The following is a 22,209-nucleotide window of genomic DNA, read 5'->3' as shown; positions in this document are numbered from 1 at the left end:
GCTGAGAAAGAGGACATGTAAGAGGAAGAGCAAGAATATATGTACTTTATGAACAGCATTGTTTACATTGGGCTTTAAAAATCCTAGGGTTCAAAGTGAAAAATTCTGAGCAGAACAAAAAACATCATTAGCAATTCAGTGTTGCTTTCTCTCTGACCAGCTTGTTTTGACAAGCATGGCTGTGTGTTTACATACATAACTTGGACACACAGTTGAAGACATAACCTAAAACATAACGAAATTTTTTGTAGTGTAAGTACCGCATGCTAATGCAGTCACATAAACATTGTGATTACTCAGCCAACTGATTAGCATATTGTTAGGAGTATGTATTTTTCTTTTCAACTATAAAAGAAACAGAACACATTAAAAACCCATAGAAAATGAGATATAATAGGCTTGTTACTAAATAAAGTCTTGTATGCTGTTCTTAATTTGTAAGGAAGATTATATTCACAATAGATTTATGGCAGCTATACCACAATTACAAAAACTTTAGAGTATTCACCCTTCTTATGCTAGGAAGCCATATACAGTTGGTGAATTAAACAAAACCAGGTCCATGATACATAAACACAGCGTGCTGTAGCCTTCCTGGTATTTAACTCAGCAAAAGTGTTTCTGTGGAGTTCCCAGCCAGGGTAGCACACAACAAGAATTCTTTTGTTATAGAGTCGCTGCTTACTCAAGTACTAGTCTGTTAGTATTTCAGTGACTATTTTAACAACCACTGATTATTATTCAGCTGACCAGTTTCAACATTGTAAAAACCCCCACCTTAACTCTACTTGGCACATGGCTGAGAGGTCTGGAAGCCATGCTATCAATTAAACTGCTTTGATTGAATATTTAACCTATTCAGTAGGAAGAGTTGATGTTTCAGTGCTCGACTAAATTAAGTGGGAATTTTAATTTGAAGCTGTGTTTGAAGACCTTACCTTTTGTTTTTACATTTTAACAAAACTGGCATAATGAAACAATAGACTGGAGTTTGGAGGAAAAGTGAGGGAATGGATAGGAAACGGTGGAGGAATTAAGGTAGCTTACATATTTCCTTCCATAACCCACTCAGCAGAATCAAAAAACAGCTACCAAAATGTAAATTGTTCTGGATGCAAAAGTACTTGTCTTTGAGCTACCACGTGAGTGAAGAGAGTCTGTGACTTACAGTTGGTGGTCTTGCTGCGGCTGCTCAGGAATGTGCCGAATAACTTCATAAACCGTACTTAGCATATCCTGGGCTGCGACAAAGTCAGGGCCAGGAACAGATTGACTTGAAACCTAAAACCAAGAAAGTGTATTCCTACTCCAAGTGCAAATATGAACAGATGCAACAGAAATTAAACTGTTAATGTAACTTGCAATTTTTAAAACTTTTTGTCAAAGTTTTGCTTGTAGATTGAACGGGATTGAACAGATTGACTCTGCTAGTTTACATTTCATTTTGGGTAAGTTCTCACCACATTAATAGTAAGGCAAGTAATAGTTTTAAATTCGTTTAGCCACTTAAAATATTTAGGATGCATCTTTTGCATTTAATACAGTAAATAAGTTACATTAATGTACCACAAGTCAAGAAAGGAACATTTAATAAAGAGAAAAGCAGGAGAACAGACAGTAAAAAGCAGCAAATATTCAGGGCATGGGTTCAGCATGAAATTCCCATTGGCCTGTCAAAGACAGAGATATGCATGGAATTTCCATAGATCAAGTAATATTGATTGTTCAGCATGGTAAGTATATTAATTTCCTCTTATGTCATGACAACAGCTTTACCTAGAGTCCACATCCATAAGGAATTACCAGTCCTTCTGCCTACATCTGCCTATACCCAACCTTCAGTTCTTCATTATCTCCACTTTCTTATTTTCCCCTTTCTCTGCTAACTACAGTGAATCAGTGGATCAAATGCTGACTTTATCTGCGATGCTATACATTTGAGTAGCTGAACATAACCCAGTGGAGTTTCTCCCATTTCTTGAAATCTTACTGTAAATTACAGTAGATTTCATTGCTTGTACATCCATCCTGTGGTTCTTGTCACTGCTCTCTCCCTCCTGACCTCCTAAGGCCCTGATCCTGCAAGAATGTGATACTGTGATATGATCAGCTTAAGGGATATAGACTCATAGAAAGTTTGGGTTGGAAGTCCCTAAAGATCATCCAGTTCAAACCCTTCTTCCATAGGCAGGGACACCTTTCACTAGACCAGGTTGCTCAAAGTCCAATCTGAGCACTTCCAGGGATGAGGCATCTGCAAATGAGGCAACTGGAAGTTGCTTCACCATCCTCACAGTAAATTTATTTCATCTAAATATATCCTCTTCAGTATAATATGGCAGTGTGCTTAAGGGTGTGATGATCTAGAGCCTGATCTGTAAACTTAATAAGCCTCTTACTGGCACAAACTGTAACAGAAGTCATTCAGCTGCTCTTTTTTCTGTAAGTCTTTTATCTCTGCTGTAGTAAAAGTCTGTCCTCTCCACTAACATTTGCAGTAGCACTTTAGCCCTATAAATGTATATTTCAAACTCCAAATCTAATTCCATCAGAGAAGATAATAAATGAATCTATGACTGTTTTTTGACAATATCTATTATGAGTACTAATCATAAAAACAAATGAGGTGTGACAATGTGGGCCAATGACCATGCTTTAAGAGCACTCCCGTACCTGACCAGATTGATGCTCTCCAAAGGTACAAGGTTACATTGCTGGCAATTTTCTCTAGCAAAGGGGAAGTCTTTCTTCTATTTCCACCTAATTTTGCCATTGTCCCTAAATTTTGTGGCCCTCTTTCTGATTTTTTTTCTTTATCCTCTTACACCATATCAGAATGATTTTCAACTGCTATGCAGTACTGTCAGCAAAGACACAATGTAAGGAAGCAGCAAATGTTGCAGGATTTTTTTTTCTGCTGGCTTTCCTTTGTTTAACTCCTCCCCCACAATACATGAAAACAACAAAGTAATTTCTGTGAAATACAGCCGATACTTACCTTACATTTACACTTTAAATAACTTCTCTGAGACTTGTCTGCACTGCCAGGGCTGAATGTTGCATGAGCAGAAATATTAAGGTCAAGGGAGAAAATGGTGTCACAATAATATGCTTCCCTGTGTGTCACAAGTGGTCCAGTGCTAACCAACTACCCAACACTATTAATATTCTTTTAATATAGGGTAGTTGAATGGAGATTGCTCTCTTCAGAGCTTGGTTATTCCTTACTTCACTATGTTGATTACCAAGTACTGAACTAGTAACACAGGAAAGAAAGAGCAAGTACTGGATAAACAATAGTCATGAATATGGAGTCATACACATATCCATAAAAAGCAACAGAAGCAAAGCTACAGAAGGATTCTGGTACAGATATTTAGTATACCTAGAGAAATAGAAGAGAAACTGTCTGTTTATGATGTAAAATCACATACCCTAGAACCACTGGTAAGATCTGGAAATGTGATGAACTCATATATCCCAAAATCATCCGAAGCACTTTCATGACCTAAAGTTAGAACAAAGATTTAAAAAAGAGGTGTAATACGAACCTGGAAAATAATGACTAGCAAGGTATTTAGCTCTAATTTTTAAAACACCTGAATACTGCTGATGTGATCTGCTTTAGACCACTTCCTGCCAAATTCCTAAACTGATGTGGAGTGAGGCAGGACAGCTGCAGAGCTCTGAGTCCTGACAACACAAAGGCAGTACAGAATACGATAGAAGGTTATATATGTATACTGCAATGTCATTAACTCATGATTTTGATAACAATTGATGCCATGAACATTTTCAGTTGTGATCCTCCCATGGTGTATCACCTCTTACTGATGTCCCAGAATAACACTCATTTAAGTCGTATTGGTGACAACAGCGGACTACAGATATTCCAATCCCAGAATACTGGGATTAATAAGCAGAACTCAAGACAATAGTACACACTGCTATGAGCTCCAGGCTCATGGGTTTAGCTCATAGCTCCAGCTATGACCTAAACCCATGCTGACTTCCTATTTAGGTCTTCATTAGGCTATCATAGAAGTGTGCAATATAACCCAACATAAAAACACACTTTTCTTCCCTTCCTTTTATTTTTTTTTTCTGTATGTGGGGATACTATTTTTTCTTTTTCAGGAATGGACTTTGACCTTATGCTCATTAATTTGACACTTATTTCATTACCTGAAAATGCCTGTGCCTTTCTGTAATCAGCCTCTGCCCTAGAAAACATAAACATGTTTGATGTCATAAGCCAAGGAAAGAAAATTAATATGATAAAATGCAATTCTCTGGATGGAAAGTACTTTTAGACCTAAGATGAATTATTTTTCTACCTGCTCCGTAGCTTCTGTTGTATCACTGAAAAGAAGAAGAAAAAAAAATTACTCTTTTTGCTCCAAAGGTCTAAAAGAAGAGCTGGACTATATTTAACTTTTACATACCTTTATGTGGCTGATATCTTTTCCATAGGAATAAAAAGGCCATAGCTAGGATCAAAAATAATGAAATTCCTGTTATTACTGCAAGAGAAGACAAAGATTTTCCTTTCTGGGCCAGCTTTTCCAACCCTGTGACAAAGAAGATGAGTACTGTATTTAGTTTCTTGTTCTTTACAATGTGCTACAATGACACTGAAAAATGCATCTTTTAAAATTATTCTGAAGCTAGTAAACCTGCATAGAGATACAAAACAGATACAAAATTTGGGTCTTGTGAGTGGATAATATTTATTTTTCCCCACAGGTCTCCTGAACTGAAAAAGCAATGATATGCATATCGGAAAAGACTTCAAAGCAGATTAGTGCCTAGAGCTAATGGAAAGTCAGTAAATGTAATCCACAAATTACAGCATCACAAAAAGAAGATGTATATTATAACTTGACAGTGATAGAGACACTGAACTACCAAAAAAGAGGATGAGAGAGCAACTTGTGCTAGATTGGAGGGAAATCCTCCTAGTAGTACAAGCTATAAAGCAGGACAGGAAAAAAGATGCATTAGACTTTTTCTTAAGAATTTTAGATCACTGACACTCTTGTTGTTTATCAAACCACACCAGAAACCAATAAATTATCACAGAATTATAGAATCATTTAGGCTGGAAAAGACCTCTGAGACCATCAAGTCCAACCTATGACCAAAGGTTAACATGGCACTAAGTTCCATGTTCAGTCTTTCCCTAAACACCTCCAAGGATGGTGACTCCACCATGCTGTTTGTATTTATATCTAAATATATTCAAAATACTTCTTTCCTTTGCTCAGGTCTTTTGCTGGGATATGCATTAGCAGGACTTTTCCAGCAGGATTTTCTGATACAACACGAACACAAATTGCATATAATTACATACATAAAGGCACATGGAAAACATTTGTAGTGAATTTTCACAGAATATGAAACTTAGAAAATACCAGACATATTTGCTTGTGCACTCTTAATTTCCTCCTTTTGCTCTGAATTGTGCAAAATTCATGTAATTAAAGGACATGTCACAATCCATACAGGTAAATAATGTTGAGTATTTGCTAGCGCCAGATTTATTAGTACAATTAAATGTATATTATTTAGCTGGATGTGTTTCCAGTATTGACAAATTCCTGTGCAGAGGGCTAGAAATGCTTACATCTACTGACTACACACAATTCACTGGCATTGTGCAGTGTTTTTCATGAAGATTCAATATGAGGATTTCTAGCCAGATGTGTCCTAAAGATATGGGAAAATAAATCACTGCAATTTCACCTTTTTTTAATTAGTCTTTCAGTATACTGCTTTCCTTAGGAAGAAAAAGCCCAAATGCTGGAGAATCAGATGAGTCCTTAAAACTGTTTTATAAGGTGAATAATTTCAAATGTAGACTCAATAAATCACATCTCCATAGATACATCAGTGCAGAAAACAAAGACATGCTCTTTGCATGCTTTTAACACACTCAGAGTGACTAACCTTGAAAACTGACCATCTCATGACTAGTGTACATGAGATAACCTCATCTTATTTTAGAATCTTGGCTAAAAATGGTTAACAACTTAGTGAAACTATTGATTTGATTGTAACTTATTAAAATAATTGTTTTATTGATAATTTTTAGTATTAATAAGGCAATTGTCTATAGCACCATATAGGTGAATTTCTGTCCTATGGGGAAGTTGTGTAAAATCTTCTGAAACATCAGAGTTCCTGTTGCTACTGAAAATGGGGTTTTGAGTATTTTGAATGCCATACCCCAGGCCCTGTATCTAGGATTATGGGGATAAGGAGAAGGACTATGGACAATTTTCATAGTCTTTGCTTAGTATGTTTATTCAGTCTCAATCAGAATTTAGCCTGAGCAGCATCACTGAGTATGAATTGTGTATGAATTCATACCTCTTAGAATCAGTCAGCGCTGCTCTGCAAAGTGTAGCCTTGACATCTCCATTTATTGCTATTTGAATAAACACTCATCAAAAAGAAAATAGCTGCAGAGGCGGAAAATGATCTTTTTATATTTTTAAACACACAGGATAAAATGTTTTAATAAGATATAAGTAAAATATTTGTAATTAAGAAATCTATTATTTTAAGTGCAACTAAACATGAAGCTGTGGAGTCTTCCCTCCTTTTTGGCCTTTGAAAGGAAATCTCAGCTGAATATCATATCTTACATGAACCTCCTGGAGAAATGTCATGTTTATTTCTATCAACACATAGTTCTGGTTGCATATTCTTTCACTACTAAACACAATATTCAGTTTTTGAGTGCAGTATTCTTATTATGAAATTGCAACCCATCTTCCTTCCAGCATACTGAAAGCCCTGGATTCATGATGAATCAGTAATCAGCCTGAATCATGGACATCAAGACATGTTCTTGTTTACCAGACTAACAAATTTTTTAGCTCTTTGCTCAGCACAAGTGAAATTGCGTTGTTAAATTTTCTAACAGGCAATCTAGTCTATCTTTTTGAACATTAATAGCATATGTTCCTTATCTGGAAATACTTGTATTGATCTGTATTGAGAAGAGATACCAGACTTCCTCGATATCTCGTTCTTTGCTCTATGCTTCTGGGGACTTTCTGAAAAACTGTTTTGTTGTTATTGAACACAATCATATGGGAGCTGAGGTTATAGTGTATGAGAAATAAAAATATATGTTCTTCAGAACCCAGCAATCGATCCAGAGATTCATAAATATGACAAGGAAATAATTTACATGAACATTGTAATAAAATCTCACAAAACTTCAGTGTCTTAGTGGGTTGCAGTCCAAGCTGTGTCACACTGCAAGTAAAACCTGTATCCCACAGAATGTCCAAAAGCCCCTTCACTATATTCTTAGCAAGACCTACATTTTGATGCATCTTCCATGAATGTCTTCCTTTTTTCTGGGGCTGACTCTCCACTCAGATGTTACACTTTCCAGCAATGAAGTTACATCCTTACCTACAGACATAACGACAACTGTGAAGTGAGTTTCATCTCGTTTTCCAGTCGCGTTGTTGAAAGCACAGCACATGTAATCTGTTGTCTTCTGGGCCATTTTATCAGATACAACTTCCAGATGGGGTCCATATTTGATTACTTGGGTGGTATTGTCATCCCTTTGAATCCATGAATAAGTGTTTGGTGGATTTGAATCTGCTGAGCAGTCAAACAGTACCACTTCCCCCATGTCAACTGTAAACACTGCCCCTATATTCAGACCTTTGTCTGATTTTACTCTAAGTCCATAAGGTCCATCTGCATTGGGGAAAAAAAAAAAAAAGGGAAATACAGTGAGAAAATGAAAATCAAAGGATATAATTAAAATTAAATAAGAAGTGCATCACTAAAGTTAGAATATTTAAGTTAGAGTAGCCTTTAGAATGGCTGGCATTCAGTAATTTCAATGAAAAGGCTTTCAGTTCAATAACTGGATCTTATCTATGCTTAGGTCAGGCTACACCCACTTATTTCTGGTCTAATTGTTGTTTAAGGAAAAAGCATGGGTCTATGTATTTCTCAGTATGATAAAAAGAATGAAAACTGAAATCAGTTGGATTTCTACAAGGTAAAAAAGCATGTCTTCTTCAGCAGCATATTTGATTTCTACTTCAATGCTAAACTTACTGGCATAAGTAATTTCCCTACAAATTTAAAAGTGAATAAATTGGCCTTGTAATGTTTCCTCACTGCAATAATTTACAGTGTAAAAATTATTTAGGGAACTAACTTACAGGTATAATATTGAGTGGGGTGTGCCTTAGATAAGTTCAGAAAAAAAAATCCATAAATAGCTGCTAGAATAAACTTTAACTTCCCCCCTCTCCCCCCATTTTAGTAGGTTTGTACTACTAAATGCTTTAAATAATTAAATAATATTTTAATTAAATAATTTAAAATTCTTAAATAATTACTACTGTGATAATGCTTTTTCCAAGAGCAAGTTCTTGTGCTGAAAATTGTCTTTCTAAATATAATTAGAAGAAGCATATGTTGTTCTACAGTCATGTGTTCGTTACTCAAAAAATTGAGCAGATGAATATTTTTAGTGTATATGGAAATGAGAAGACAAACAATATGCTTCAATATTATAAGGATATTTCTCACGCTGGAACATTTTTACTGGAACATTTCAGATCATTGGGGCTTTTATATCTTTACATGTTAAAATTATTTTTACAGTTATTTAAGTATAGAAATTAATATAGAGAATATAATGATTGAAGTGTGCCTTATTAAATAACTTTTTCTAGTTAAAGCAAACAACCAAAAAACAAACCCTATTCATTTTAATGTTGTTAATTCCCTGAGGACTTACATGAATAATCAAAAATGCACAGACCTAATACTGACAGAGCCAAAGACGGAAATATGCAGAACATCTTTTTGGTAGGATCCCTGAAGATCAGTAAAGTTGCCTCATACAGAATGGTGTAACACAAAATGGGCAGAGTACAGTGCCCATTGCAGACAGTGGAATCTAGTAATATTTCCACCTTCCTGTGGTTGTCTGGAAGAATTAAGATAATGTAGCTGGGTTTGAATAGGAAAATTCCTGCTACATGAAGCTGCACACTTGTATATTTCAGACTTTATCACCCACCAGGAAATTTGGTACGATATTAGAATGTTCTGTAATACACACTTCTGTTTACTGTTTGTCTTTTTTTATGAGACTCATTTATACTTCAAGAACACCTGAGCCACCAGCACACAGCACAAACCAAGCCATTTTGTGTGTGCCTCTGTTTTTTTCTGTTTGTTCAGGCTTAGACAAGAGACTATAGACCACCACATATGACCTCAGTTTAGTCCACTTTTAAGTAAATGTCCATATTTCACAACATAAACTTGTCAATCTTTCAATTTTCTCTACTAATTTCCTAGTGGTAAGCTTTTCTCATTCCAATTTTAAGGAATGGCCAACAGCACACATAATATTTACTTGGGAAATGACATACAAGTTCACTTCAGCATAAATTAGTGCTGCTCCCACCTACATTGCAGTGGCCACTCTGAAGAAACATGGCTTTTCTTTAAGTCCTAGAAGCTGGGCTGTTCCCTCACAGGAACTCTTCAGCTCCTGAGTCACTTTATTGTCTCCAAGCTGACCCTGAAATGACCATTTCTGTGAAGTACAGACCTATTCCCCGCTGTTTTGGCTTGGCTGGCCTCACTTGGGCTGCATGTTTCTGTGGAAGGGGAGCTTTTCACAGAGGCTTACCTCTTATAGGTATTTACTTCCTTTTTTTCCAGATCTGAAAGGAGAAGGGATGTACTGGCCTCTGCCATTTTTCATAAATGAAAAAAAGCCCCTCTCAAACTATTTATAGGCAGGAACATACTTTTTTTTTCACTTTTCAGAGCAATTCAGTGGTTCTTTCAATCCAATTCTCCCTACTTAGGAGAATTAGCTTTTATTTTCACAGATAATATGACTTTGACATGTGTTAACAGAGATAAATGGTAAGAATAGTAAGAATAGCTGACTGGTTTCCATGACCCCCTCACTGTAGTGGGTGGCTTGCCACAGCCTGCAAAAGAATTAGAAGTGATTTTTGGTTTTTTTTTTTTGTCAGTATCATAACTGTGCAGCATAAAGAGATAACACTGAGGATTATATTTTAATGAAAGCTGCAAATTGAAAGAAATCATTATACGAACACTGACACACACTGGCTGGGGAAGTAAGTTAGTTAAAAAAAACAGAGAGGTTATCTTAAGAAATAGTCAAATCTTGGCAAAATCTGAAAAGTAGCATTCCTTGCTGAAGTCAACACAAGGTTTGGGTAAGCCTTCTGCTTTGCCTGGAGCAATATTTTGCCTCTCCTGGGCATCGTGTACATCAGGTCCGTAATGGGTAACTGACAGGTATACACAGCTTTAAGGATGATTCTGAAAAGCAGGCAATTAACCATTCTCTCACTAGTACTAAGTATATTCTATCTTTTGGAAGACTTGAGGAAGAAAATCCCACTTAATCTGCTGAGTTCAACTCCATCAACACAGTATGACAGTGTCTGCTGCAGCCTACAGAACAGCAGCTTCTTCCAGTCTTGAAATAATTTGTTTCTGATTCACATGACTGCAATAGCCATGTTCCAGGCTGCATTATCTCCATAACTAATGGAGAAGCAGGATAATATTAATAAGACATAAATTAAAACCCACTTTTCATACTCAGTAAAACCCCACAATGACAGCCTTCATGGATCCCGCAGCTCTATTTTCCCTTTCCGGTATTGTTCTCTACAGAAAACTGCCTCTCGCCTCAGTAAAACCATTTAACTAAATGACGTGTAAAATAATAAATCAATCTTTCCGAGTAACGATTTACTGCTCCATGGGAATACTTCCAATTGCTCCTATCACTAGGAGGCAGTTCCAGTTTCCAAGCAGATGGCAGGTATTTACCGTGAGTGACCTTTTCTTTACCACCTGCAGTAACTCCCCCACAGCAATGACATATGGCAGAGGGATCCCAGGGCTTGTTCCTGACACTGGGAGACAAAGTACTTCTGCAGCAGAGGTTGAACCAAATTAGGTGACTTCGTACAGCTCAGGAGGGAAGACCCCAATTCCCATTGCTGACTTGGATATAGACAATACCACAGGTATTTGCAGTCTTTCAGCATTGCATTGTTTGCTGTTAATATTTTCTTCCAGATTTTATGTTATGCACAAAGCAAACCCTCAGTTCTGATGGATGACATTCTGAAAATGCATACACAATAATATTTACACACATGGAGAAAAAGGCAGCAAAAGATTCAAGAAATGTGGACTCTTAAGTAACTTGGAGAGTGTAAACAATATGTCAAAAGCAGGTCTCTAGTTTAGAACCTGGAAAGACTTTTCAAATTTGCAGAAAAATTTGAGTAATTGAGTGAGGAAGAAGGGAGGAAGCAATGCCAGAGCTGGGACTGAAGGGCACACACGTTGCCAGAGCAAGTCCCAGACACTTGTCAGTGTGATCAGTGCTTTGGAGATTTTCCCAACTGTAACAGGTCAGAAATTCAAATCTCACATGGGCTGTGCAAGAAACAGAGCTGTCTGGAAGGTAGCAAGAGTGGCAGATGTTTTTCTAGCCTGACCTGACTTTATTGTATGGGAAGAAGGCTGTCAGGCTGGATACAGCCTGTTCTGTCGCCAAGTTCTGTGCAGGTATTCTTTGAAGACAGACCAGTACAAGGCCAACTCACAGCTCATCAAAGTGAGAAACACAGTAGAGGAACTGCATTCATACACCTTCAGCTCTCATTCTTAGCACTTTAAGCACATAAGTGAGCTGAGATTGTGACTCTACAAAAGCAGGCATATAAAAACGTGCTACCTTGAGGAAAGAATGTGATTTTTTTTTTTTAACTACAGTAATGACAAGTTATTTCCTTGTTTATCATGATTCCTCGGTCCAATGAGATGGAAGCTCAATCAATATTTGCTTTGTTTCGGACTCTTTGCAACTGCTTCTTCATCTTCAAGTCTGCACTGCTGGTAAATTTACAAGCTGCACATGATCTTATATCAGCTCATATCTAAAAATGTCCTTGTTGATCTTTACTAATTTAGGTAGTCTTTTTCTCTTCTCCTGGAGCAGTGTAGAGAGCAGCCCCCCCATACTTTGGATGTGAGTCATCCCCTTATCCAATTCTTCCAAGTTATAACAAAAACCCCTGCCAAACTAGCAGAATAGATAATGAGAGATTAAAGGAGATGAAAGGAGGAGGAGGAAAATAAGAGATTCTGAATAGAATAGAGATTCTGATTAAAGATGTAGGCTCTGAATATGTTGGCAGTGCAATCATAACAAGTTGAGCATGAGCTGCCTACCAGCTGCTAGCTGCCAGAGCCTGCAGAAAGCAGGAATGAACACCAGCCCTTGGCTGGACAGGAATCCAGCTCCAGTCCTTGCAGTGTCCCTTCCAGACTGGGCCACTGGGTAAACTGGCTATATCTGAATAGGACTGGTGGCAAAGTGGGTCCTGGCCTTTCAAATTTCAGCTCTCCTCTGAGAAGGATAATTTGGTCACATATGTGTAGCATGTGCTACTTGAAAATTGAGGCACTGGGAATTCCTGACATGGACCAAAATGAGAAGGCCCTAAGATTTGTTGTATAATTGTTGAATGGTGATTAAATCAATCTTTTGTTTCCTCCAACTCAATTAGTTTCTCAGGTGCCTTCATTTCCAGTCAAAATATCTGGCTACCTTATGGTTTATTCTTCTGTAAAAAAATGGTCTTTATGCAACTGTTATTGCTCCCTCACGTTTCCCATTTGATGTGCAATGCAGTCACTTCTCTCAGCTCTAATTTTGCTAAGCCTGACTGAGGTCTCTTTGTCTCTTCTCCATTCCTGTCTTCCTCTCTTTCCAGTTCAAGATCAGCATTCTGGGATCTTCAGGGACTGCACTAAGTATTGTACATGTGGTGTTATCTTCGGTGTGCCATTAGCACTCCCCTTGTTTCCCTGTCGGAAATCCATTGCCCACTTCTATCCACTGCTAGAATTAAATGTATCTTTCTCATGCCTGAATCACGCTGTCAGTTCATAGATATCTTGTGACAGCTCAATCACCTAGGCTCACTGCCTTGATTATTTTCTGATCAATCTCAATCTTATCAGCAGAAATTCATGTTTTTTTATTCTCTGCAAGGGCATGCCCATTTATTTTTTTACTAGTAAATTTCATCCCAGCTCTATCATAATGTCAAAGTCATTCAGTCCTCCTATTTAATGTCATAAATGAACTTCATTGAGATACTCCCTGTCTTCTTTCTGGTGCTATTAATGTAAGTATGAAAAAGGAATGGACTTGAAATGATCTTGAGGAAATCCACTAATACCAGTCCTTCAGCCTGGTACTTCCTGTGCTTAGTTTTTTGATACTAGTTCGTGTCTCCATTTATAACAACATTTTCATGTATAAAGATCTCATTATTTTTTTCTTTGAGTCACAACTGAAGACATCTTTGGAAATCTTGAAGTTTCTATTTGAATTCTGCAGTTGAGACCAATCTTCACAACTACACAACACTGAATAATTTTATTATCCCATTTTAAGTTAAAGCTATTATAAACAAGCTCATTTTGAATGCAAGCTCACATACAATGTTGACTCAACTGTTTTCTACCTGTTTGGAGGCACTCCTTCCAGCAAAATCATTCATGCAAAGATAATAATGAATATTTCATATACTCACAATATATGGTTGGTGCAATTATCTCACTTTCCATTGCGCTGACAGGGTTAGATACCAGACAGCTGTAATTCCCAATGTCTTCTTTTACTACAGGGGCAATTAGAAGTGTAGCATTGTTTGATGAAAAAGTATAATTAGGGCCAGCATGAAGACGCTTCCCATTTTTCATCCAGTGGTAAGCTACCCTTGTACCTCTATCCACAGTACATTTTAGGGTAATATTCCCTACATATTCCACTACTCCTGAAGATGGCTCAGTATGTACAGTTGGCTTTGTCACTGGAACTGTAAAATAAAGAGACATGAAGAGTTTTTAAAGTGATAAGCCACTATATTACAGTCTTCATGGTCAAGATGATTCAAATAGCAATCATCATTCTCCCTGGAAATTAGTCTCTTAAATGTAGTTAAAGGTTAAAAAAAGAAGGCCATATTCTCAGCTGATGATTCTAAGAATTGTTATGAGACATAAATAAAACCAGACTGTTTATATTACTGGAAATAGGATAAAGGCTGCAGTCATGTACCATAGCCTCATATACAAATCACTGAGTCTACAGAAATGAAAAGAGCACAAAGCATGATTGCCCACCGTGTGTGACCTATCAGCATGATTGCCCACAGCTTTGCCCAGCCTGGGCACCAAATGAAATGTGGGTGACCTGTCATGAGGATGTCTGCAGCTTGGGATGGGTTTGGGAGTCAAATGGCAGCTTCAACTTTGTCACCCCAAGATGTCATTTATCTCATTCCTTCCAAGCCCAACAGTTACAGGATTCTCTCTGGATAATTAATAAATTACAGAATTACAGAGGCCTCTTGACATCTTGTCATACTTTTAGATAATTCTTTTCTACTTTCACTTTTTTTTTTTTTTTTTTTTTTTTTTTTTTTTTTTTAAAGCCCCCAGCAGTACAAAGACCAGAGCCTAAAGATCTGCGCTTCTCTTACAGACATAGAGCTACAGTCACCAGCAAAAGTCAATGGCTCCTCTTTGTTTCAGGAGGTAAAGTTGTTCAGGGAAAAAGACTATTTGAAATTCAATGCATCCTCATGATAGCACAGCAGAAACTTATTAAATCTTATTTTTTTAGAAGCCTGATTTCATCTTATATGTTTCTATACTTCTGTTTTTACTTATGATATAGAAACTTCAATCCATATAATAATTTTGCTTAAAGATGACATATTTTAGTATTCCCTCCAGCAGCAGTAGAAAACAACATAACTTGATTGTTAGCATATATTCATGTGCGGTTGCATTAAATGAGACACCATTGTAACTGGATACTAAGAACCAGGATTTCAAAAGTATTGTAATTTTATTTTCAAAATGAAGATACTGTCTTTTACTAACTTACCATCAACAGCTACTTGAATCTTTTGACTTGCAGCTATGGTCCCATTTCCATGGACATTGACTTTTACAATGTAATTGCCCTCATCACTGAGATGCAATGGATTAATCCTCAAAGATGCATTCGGTGGTATAAGGGTAAACTTGTGCTGGTATTCCAAGTCTGGAACTACTCTTTGATTTACAGAGCCAAGCAAGTATTTTGGATTACTTTGAGACCTCTCAAAAAGCCAAATTATCTGGATTTCAGAAGCTGTAGCATTGAAATTGTAGTCAACAGAAAGATGAAGTGGTTGCCCCTCAATACCATGGATGGTATGAGATGGTACTGTCAATTTCAAGGCAGAACAAATTCCTGCATAAAAATGAAAGAAAAAACAAATAAACAAACCCAAAACATAAATGGAAACTCCAGAAAACTCAAATGAGAAATTCTCACAGTGAAAAAACTCTCAAGGCTAAAACTTACATTTTTTGCATGGTTATAATTCAGATTTTAAGTACAAAAGGGGCAAGAGATCATTGACATTGGTGAAGCTGGATCTAGCTACAGAGCTCTAGCCTCAAATTATACAAAAAGCCAAAGGAAGGATCTTTTACTGTTGAAAGTTTGACAAAAATGAGACCATGTACATTTACCTTCATGTATAAAATATCTTCCCTTTAAAATATTTTGTATTTTGAGGTCTTACACTGTCTAACAGTGTTGAATTGTAAACTTAGTTTTTAGGATTTTTTCTGGCTTGTTTCAGCAACAGAGGAGCTTCTTATGTACTCTTCCAGTTATGCTGAGAAACTGACTGAAAATCTGACAAGCAACACTTTTATGAACTCTGACTAAAACTATATATATTATTGCTGACTGCTCTGTACCTGTAAGACTAAATTCAAGAAACAATCCAAAGCTTGCAAAGGCCAAGTATTCCAGTCTTAGGAAATTGGCAGGATTGAGTCTTGCTGTTGATATGCACAAAAGTAAAATTTTCAGCCACATGATTAATTCTGTTTTCCAAGAATTCTGTCTCTGTTATGATGCAAAAAGGCCACTCCTCAGTTAATCATCGTCTTTCCCATACATTTTAAAAAATATTTTTTCCTTGTGCTGGCCTAAGACATATTTATATAACACTACTAAAGCTTTAGTCTTGGGACTAAGTGATTGATTTTCACATTAACTTTTCCAAATGATGTAAAAAACCTGACATTAATAAACTGATCTCACAACACCATTTAAACTGATAGGACTTTAGAGATGAAGAATTTAAGCCCAGAGAATATTAAATCAAAAATACAGACACATTGTGTATGATCAATTTGAAATATTAAGGACACGATTTTTCAAAATACTTATAAAAACATTTTAGTATGTTCAAGATGAAACTTCAGTTGACTCCAGTTGCAGGTTTGATTGCTCAGATTTGAGTTCAATACTGCTGAAAAGCACGCTGCAAGTGCTAAAAGACCCTAGGAGAAAAGCAATCTGTTATAAGTAAGAAATGTAAAAACTGTGATTTACATAATCCGTCTGCTACTGCATAAGAACACACTGGAAACTGAGAAAACACTGCCCAGGACAACACACCATGCTTTCACCATGCACCATCTATTCTTTTCCTGCTAATGATCATTTTTGGCTGGACTTGATGATCCTGAGATTCTGTGATTCTTGACATGCTTCCAAATACCTGTAATGAAAAAGTAACTTTCCAGGTGATGTACACAGAATGCATTTCTACTTTGGTGGGTAGGGAAGGGCAGAAGGAGCAATGTATGAAAAATATGTGACTGTGCTCGTTAATATACTGCAGAGCTAACTTTGTTTCTTAAGTTTCCTACTTTCATAACATTATTCTTTATGACAGAAATTGTTAAAGGTTAATTTGTGTCCAATTTCCTAGGTTTTTTGACAGAAAAAAAAAAAATCAGTTCAATAGCATAATATGGTGTAGGTGTTTCACCACATGTGGTATCTGTACATGTCTTTTGCATTAGAATAATCATATTTCAGTGCACGGTTGTTTGCCACGAGGTAGTGGCAATGCAAACTCATTGGGAATGAGGGTGGGGACACAAAAAGGGGGGGATGGTTACAGATGCAGCAGTAATGCCAGTAATTAATGTCAGGGATACTCTGGAAGGGCATGCAAAGTAGCAGAGCAGAGAAGGAGTGTGAGTGGGCTGGTCCACGGGCAGCCAGCAGTGCTGTGCAGAATCTACTCCAAAAAAGTAATTTTGTGGCTGGCTTCTCTTTTCATAAAGCTGAGCAATATTACCCTCATCTAAAGACAGCTAACAGCATTTCTGAGGGCATGGCAGGGAAGCCAAAGGAAAATGCTGCAGAATACTAACGGGGAAATATACAAAAGGACAGTGAAATCATTTGACAGAAAGTCTGGCAAGCCCCCATTAGTGGGGGCTAAGGAGGAAGCAGGCAGAGGGCTTCAGGCTGCATGGACTTCAGTTTGCAGAGGGATCAGCTCAGATAGGAGGACAACAGGGTAAAATAAAAGAGGAAGCGTGTAGAAAAAATGTGGAATGGTTTAAGTGGAGGATACATAGGACAGAGATGTTTACATGCTTAACTTTCTAGATGAAAAACCTAAAATGGATGATGCACATCAAATTGAAGCCTGCTCCCCAACCTCTTTTTAACAGTATTTGTAGCCTGTTGTTCTTGCAATTTTCTAACACTGCACAACTCTTCAAGGCTTGCTAGAGTCTGGTTTACAGGACATTAAGTATTTTGTTGGTTGACCTAACACTTCTCAGACATTAATATGCTCCCTGACAATATTACAGTACAGATTAGATTTAAACTGCTGTTTTCCACTTGAAAAAGAGAGAGAGAGAGAGTAACTCCTCAGTAGAATCCTTCATGAAATATTTAATGCTGGAGATCTATCTCATGTAACCTACCAATTATATATATATGTACCAAATATATATAACCACCCATTTCAGTTTTTAGATTGACTATAATAAAGTCAAAAACATAAAAAACAGAGAGATCAGTAATTAAAAGATCTGTCCATATACTCATTCTTTATGTATGATGCTGTTCAATTTTTGGGTTTATTCAGCTGTCAATAGGTGATTGTTCTGTTGGACAACATGCCAGTAATAAAAGCAGTGCCATCATCAAATGCGGAAAACAAATAATATTTCTCACAGATCTGTTTGTGCAAAAACTTAGCACAACCTAAGCAGGTCTTGCAAGCACTAGGATAACTGGGACCACCAGTACGGAAGGCAACAGCACAACAGAGTAATGAAAAGAGAATCAGGGCTGGAAAATTTACTTTCTTTGCAGCTAAAAACTGTTGGAATAGAAACTGCAAATTAACTTTGTTTTACTTGATTCACAGGTAAAATCGGCTCTGTCTTGGAAAGACATTTTGATCTGCAATTAAGGAAATTCTTTTAGCTAGAACCAGAGGTGCTGAGGGCAGAAACCCCATTTTCCTGTCAGTCCCTTCAGGAGTGACTTTGGATAACTCCAGTTTTTGTTGCTCATTCTAGCTTTGCTGGGGTGACTTTTAGAGTGCCAGCATCCCACAGGAGCTTCCCCATGGCTGGCAGGGCAAGTGAGAAGGCAGGCTGAGACCAGGGCAAGTTACTAGATAACGGTGTTCTGTCAAAGGCAAGGGTTTTACAGGAGCAGTGATGGAAGTATTCTGGTCTTAGCAGAGATCATGTCTTCTGCAGCCTGGAATACTTTTTATTGAGAGGGTTATCCTCTTCACCAAAAATGTTGTCAAGCATTAGAATGGGATACCCAGGGAAGTGGTAGAGTCACCCTCCCTGGGAGTACTTCAAAGATGTGTAGATGTGGTGCTCAGGAACATGATTTAATGGTGGAATTGGCGGTGTTAGGCTTATGGCTGGACTTGATGTTCTTTAGGGTCTGCCCCAACCTAAAGGGTTCTATGATTCACTTGTATTAGGCTAATTTTGATTTTTAATTTAAACTGGGAACTGTTACAACTAATCCTTGAATTAATGTTTAATAGCAAAATCAAACTAAATTAATACTTATCAGGCTCAAATTCCATAAAATTTAAGCCTCTCCCTGCAGCTTTACAAATATAATATGACATGACAAGGAAATCCCAAAACCTAATTTTTGTATAATGATCGTAAGGACTGTACCAGAACGACCTCCATTTGGAGCTCAGTGATCTGTGCTTTGCTTCCAAATTACTTTGCTATCACCAGTATTAGCAAGCACAACAGAATTGTTGTTGACATAAAACAAGGGCTGCAGCTCTGGTTTAAATAAAAAACTATGACATAATTTTTGAGTTTATGGCATAAACTGAAACCTGCCTAGCGAGGTTTTAGCATTCTGTGAATTTAACATGCATATCTCCTTGTCAAAGTGAGCTTGGACTCCCAACTGCTTTTCACCAGAGTGTTCATTTAGCCCTTCAGCTCTCCTGAACTTGGTGCAAAATGTCACCAGATCAGTGATTTTTTTTTTCCTTTTTACAAGTAAGTTTATTTGTGGAAAAAAACTTCAACCAAACAACCCAGCTGTAATGGTCCAGGAAAGCTGCAATTTCTATACCTCCATTTATATAATGGAAAACTTGGGCATCCTCTTCCCTAGATTGGGATTTTTGCCCAAGAAAAAGTCCCACTGAGCTTTGTTACAGGACTTTATTTGCTGAGGTCAATGCCTTCAGTGGCCTGTGTGTCATGTCTCCAATGCACCTGATTCTCATCATGGTATGAAGTGTGAGCAGCACATTTCCAGTCCTAGAAAATGTGTATATCTGGGTAAGGATGTAAGGCTTCCTGGTGAATAAACTGGTACTCTAAAGCACTCTGCTTGCATGACAATAACTCTTCTAGGATTTTAATGAAAAATATCCAATAAAGTGGTAAAGTAGATAAAGCACAAAGTCATTGATTTTCCATCAAATATTTTTAATTTTTAAAGAAGAGAGCCAATAATTGTCATATAAAACATAAATCATTATGAAGCCAAAAGTCATGAAAAAGTATTGAGCTCAAAATCAAGAAAACTAGGTGATTCTATAATACGATAGAACTAAGAAGTTCACAAAGGAGATAAAAGAAAAGTTGTTCCTATATATGAATGATTAGAAGATGCACTACAGTTGTAATATTATATATTTCCTCTGCTGACATTTACAAAATTAGATCTATATTAGATATTAGATATGAATTACAAAATTAAATATTGAAAAAAGGTAATTACAGTAGTTTGTAGAAATAAGCTTATCTAACATTTGATCACAGGATATTTCTGTCAAAGTACATAGAACATCTGTTTTTTATCTACTGCATGGATAACAAATGCACACTTACAAAAACTGCACCCAGACACCAAACAAATGCATTGTTAATGGGGAGATATTCTTCAGTTGACTAAAAGCTTAATTTAATTTCAATACCAATTACATTTAGACATTACATATAAATTACTTAATCATAAAGAAGTGAAAAATAATGTATCCCTGCTGTCTCAATATATTTTTAAATAAGTGTGTAACGGCTTCTGTATAATCCTTGCTTTAGAACCTGTCCAGCCTTACTTGTTAAAAAGAATGCACAATGCATATGTTACTCAATAAAATGTAATAGTATGTATTTAATCAATACCCATGCTTTACATGTAGATTATGTAAAGTTAATCAACGCTAAGTTTTACATAGAGATTATGTATAGCATTAATTTTTGTTTAACTGCTAGAACTTTAGCTTCATTCATAAAACAAGATGCCAGTGCCTGATGAAAAGCTTTTAGGTTACCTTCCTGAAATCAAACATCTGACAATACAACAGATTTATCTTTAAATTTATAACAATAAATCTTATATAATTAATTAAAATCTACCCAATGACAATCAAATATAATTCATACTGTATCTTACCTACAAGCAGAAAATATATTTTGCACTGTAAGTCCCAAAAGAAGTTGGCTAAAGGGCTCCATGAAAGCATCCTGTCCCACACAAATGCCACCTTCTCAGCACTGAGCCAGGACTTGGACCTGCAGCTGCTGGTTTATTTGCTAGGGAAATCAGCAATGAGTTAACAGGTCCTATCCTGTCCCCTGCCTTATGTGATTTGAATATGTGTATACAAAGAACAAAGGGAGTGGAGCACCTGTTAGATGAGGACCCATCTTCATTGCCTCTGACTTTATCACAACCCTTCCCTGGCAGTCACAGCAAATATGACACAGAATGTAATAAATGGGGCACACAATACAAAGTACATTTAATTAATACAAGTAAGTAAACGCACCAAGTGAACAGGTTATACAGTTATTAACTTCCTTTAGTTACAGTTTCATAAAAAATACTGTGATGCTACAGGCTTATTTCAAACTAAAATTAGTATTCTGAATATTTTTCAGAGCTCTTCTAATGACAGCCTCTAATTTTCTGTTATATATATATATATATAAAAAAAATTAAACAGCTGTTAAAGAGCCTTACTATTTTTTTGTTAGCACTTTCAAGCCAATAACTTTTCTGTATTTTTTCTTCCTTAACCTAAGTATAACTCAGCAAAGAACTAACTCCCTTTCTCTAAACAACATGTAATGTCAAGTGCCTCAGACATCTTTGAAATGAAAATCCCATGGCTAGAGTGAACAGCTTAATACAGTTGTTAAGTGCTGATTATAGTTTCTTCTCCATTAACTTACATCAGTTTAAATTAATATTAATGTAGGGTTTGGATTTTGTCCAAAGCTGTCACTCACCATACAAATCAGCAGCAAACTGGACAAACCCACCCAGAGCTGTGCATTAATAGTTTGCAACTGCAAATATTAGCAGTGACAGAGATGATTTATCCATACAAAAACACACAATATTTTTCACTAAACAGCACTTAGGCAACCTATTATTGATTAACAAATACTAGGCTAGACTATATATATAGGCTCCTGCACAAAGCAGGAGCAACTGGTAAGAAGGGACTGCCTCCCCCTCACTGTGTGCTAGGAGCAGGGGTCCAGCAAGGTGCTAAGTCCCCATCAGAAGGGCTGAACACTCAATTTTTACCTTAGTTAAAGAGAGATGAAAACAGATGCTTCCAGGTCCAATATAAGAAATACAAGGCTTAATCCAGTTTAATAAAGCAGAAGTACAATGGTCCTACCAGAAATAATACCACCACCTGACATATGTCAGGAGATGAA

The 22,209-nt window shown here is 36.8% G+C and overlaps 1 protein-coding gene across 1 annotated transcript; it reads right to left on the bottom strand.

The window, feature by feature from the left end:
• Window positions 1-341: 341 nt before the first annotated feature.
• Window positions 342-20,999, bottom strand: HEPACAM2 (HEPACAM family member 2). Its single transcript, XM_040061627.2, has 10 exons — window positions 20,930-20,999; window positions 15,035-15,385; window positions 13,674-13,958; window positions 7,432-7,728; window positions 4,446-4,571; window positions 4,338-4,362; window positions 4,186-4,223; window positions 3,435-3,508; window positions 1,169-1,281; window positions 342-345 (listed from the first exon to the last, which is right to left on the bottom strand). The coding sequence occupies exons 1-10, from the start codon at window positions 20,997-20,999 to the stop codon at window positions 342-344; spliced, it is 1,383 nt and encodes a 460-aa protein (XP_039917561.1).
• Window positions 21,000-22,209: the final 1,210 nt, after the last annotated feature.

The sequence above is a fragment of the Hirundo rustica genome, chromosome 1 (assembly GCF_015227805.2).
Source record: "Hirundo rustica isolate bHirRus1 chromosome 1, bHirRus1.pri.v3, whole genome shotgun sequence".
Taxonomy (NCBI): Eukaryota; Metazoa; Chordata; class Aves; order Passeriformes; family Hirundinidae; genus Hirundo; species Hirundo rustica.
Note: the sequence above shows the minus strand (reverse complement) of the source record. Positions and strands in the feature narration are given on the sequence as shown.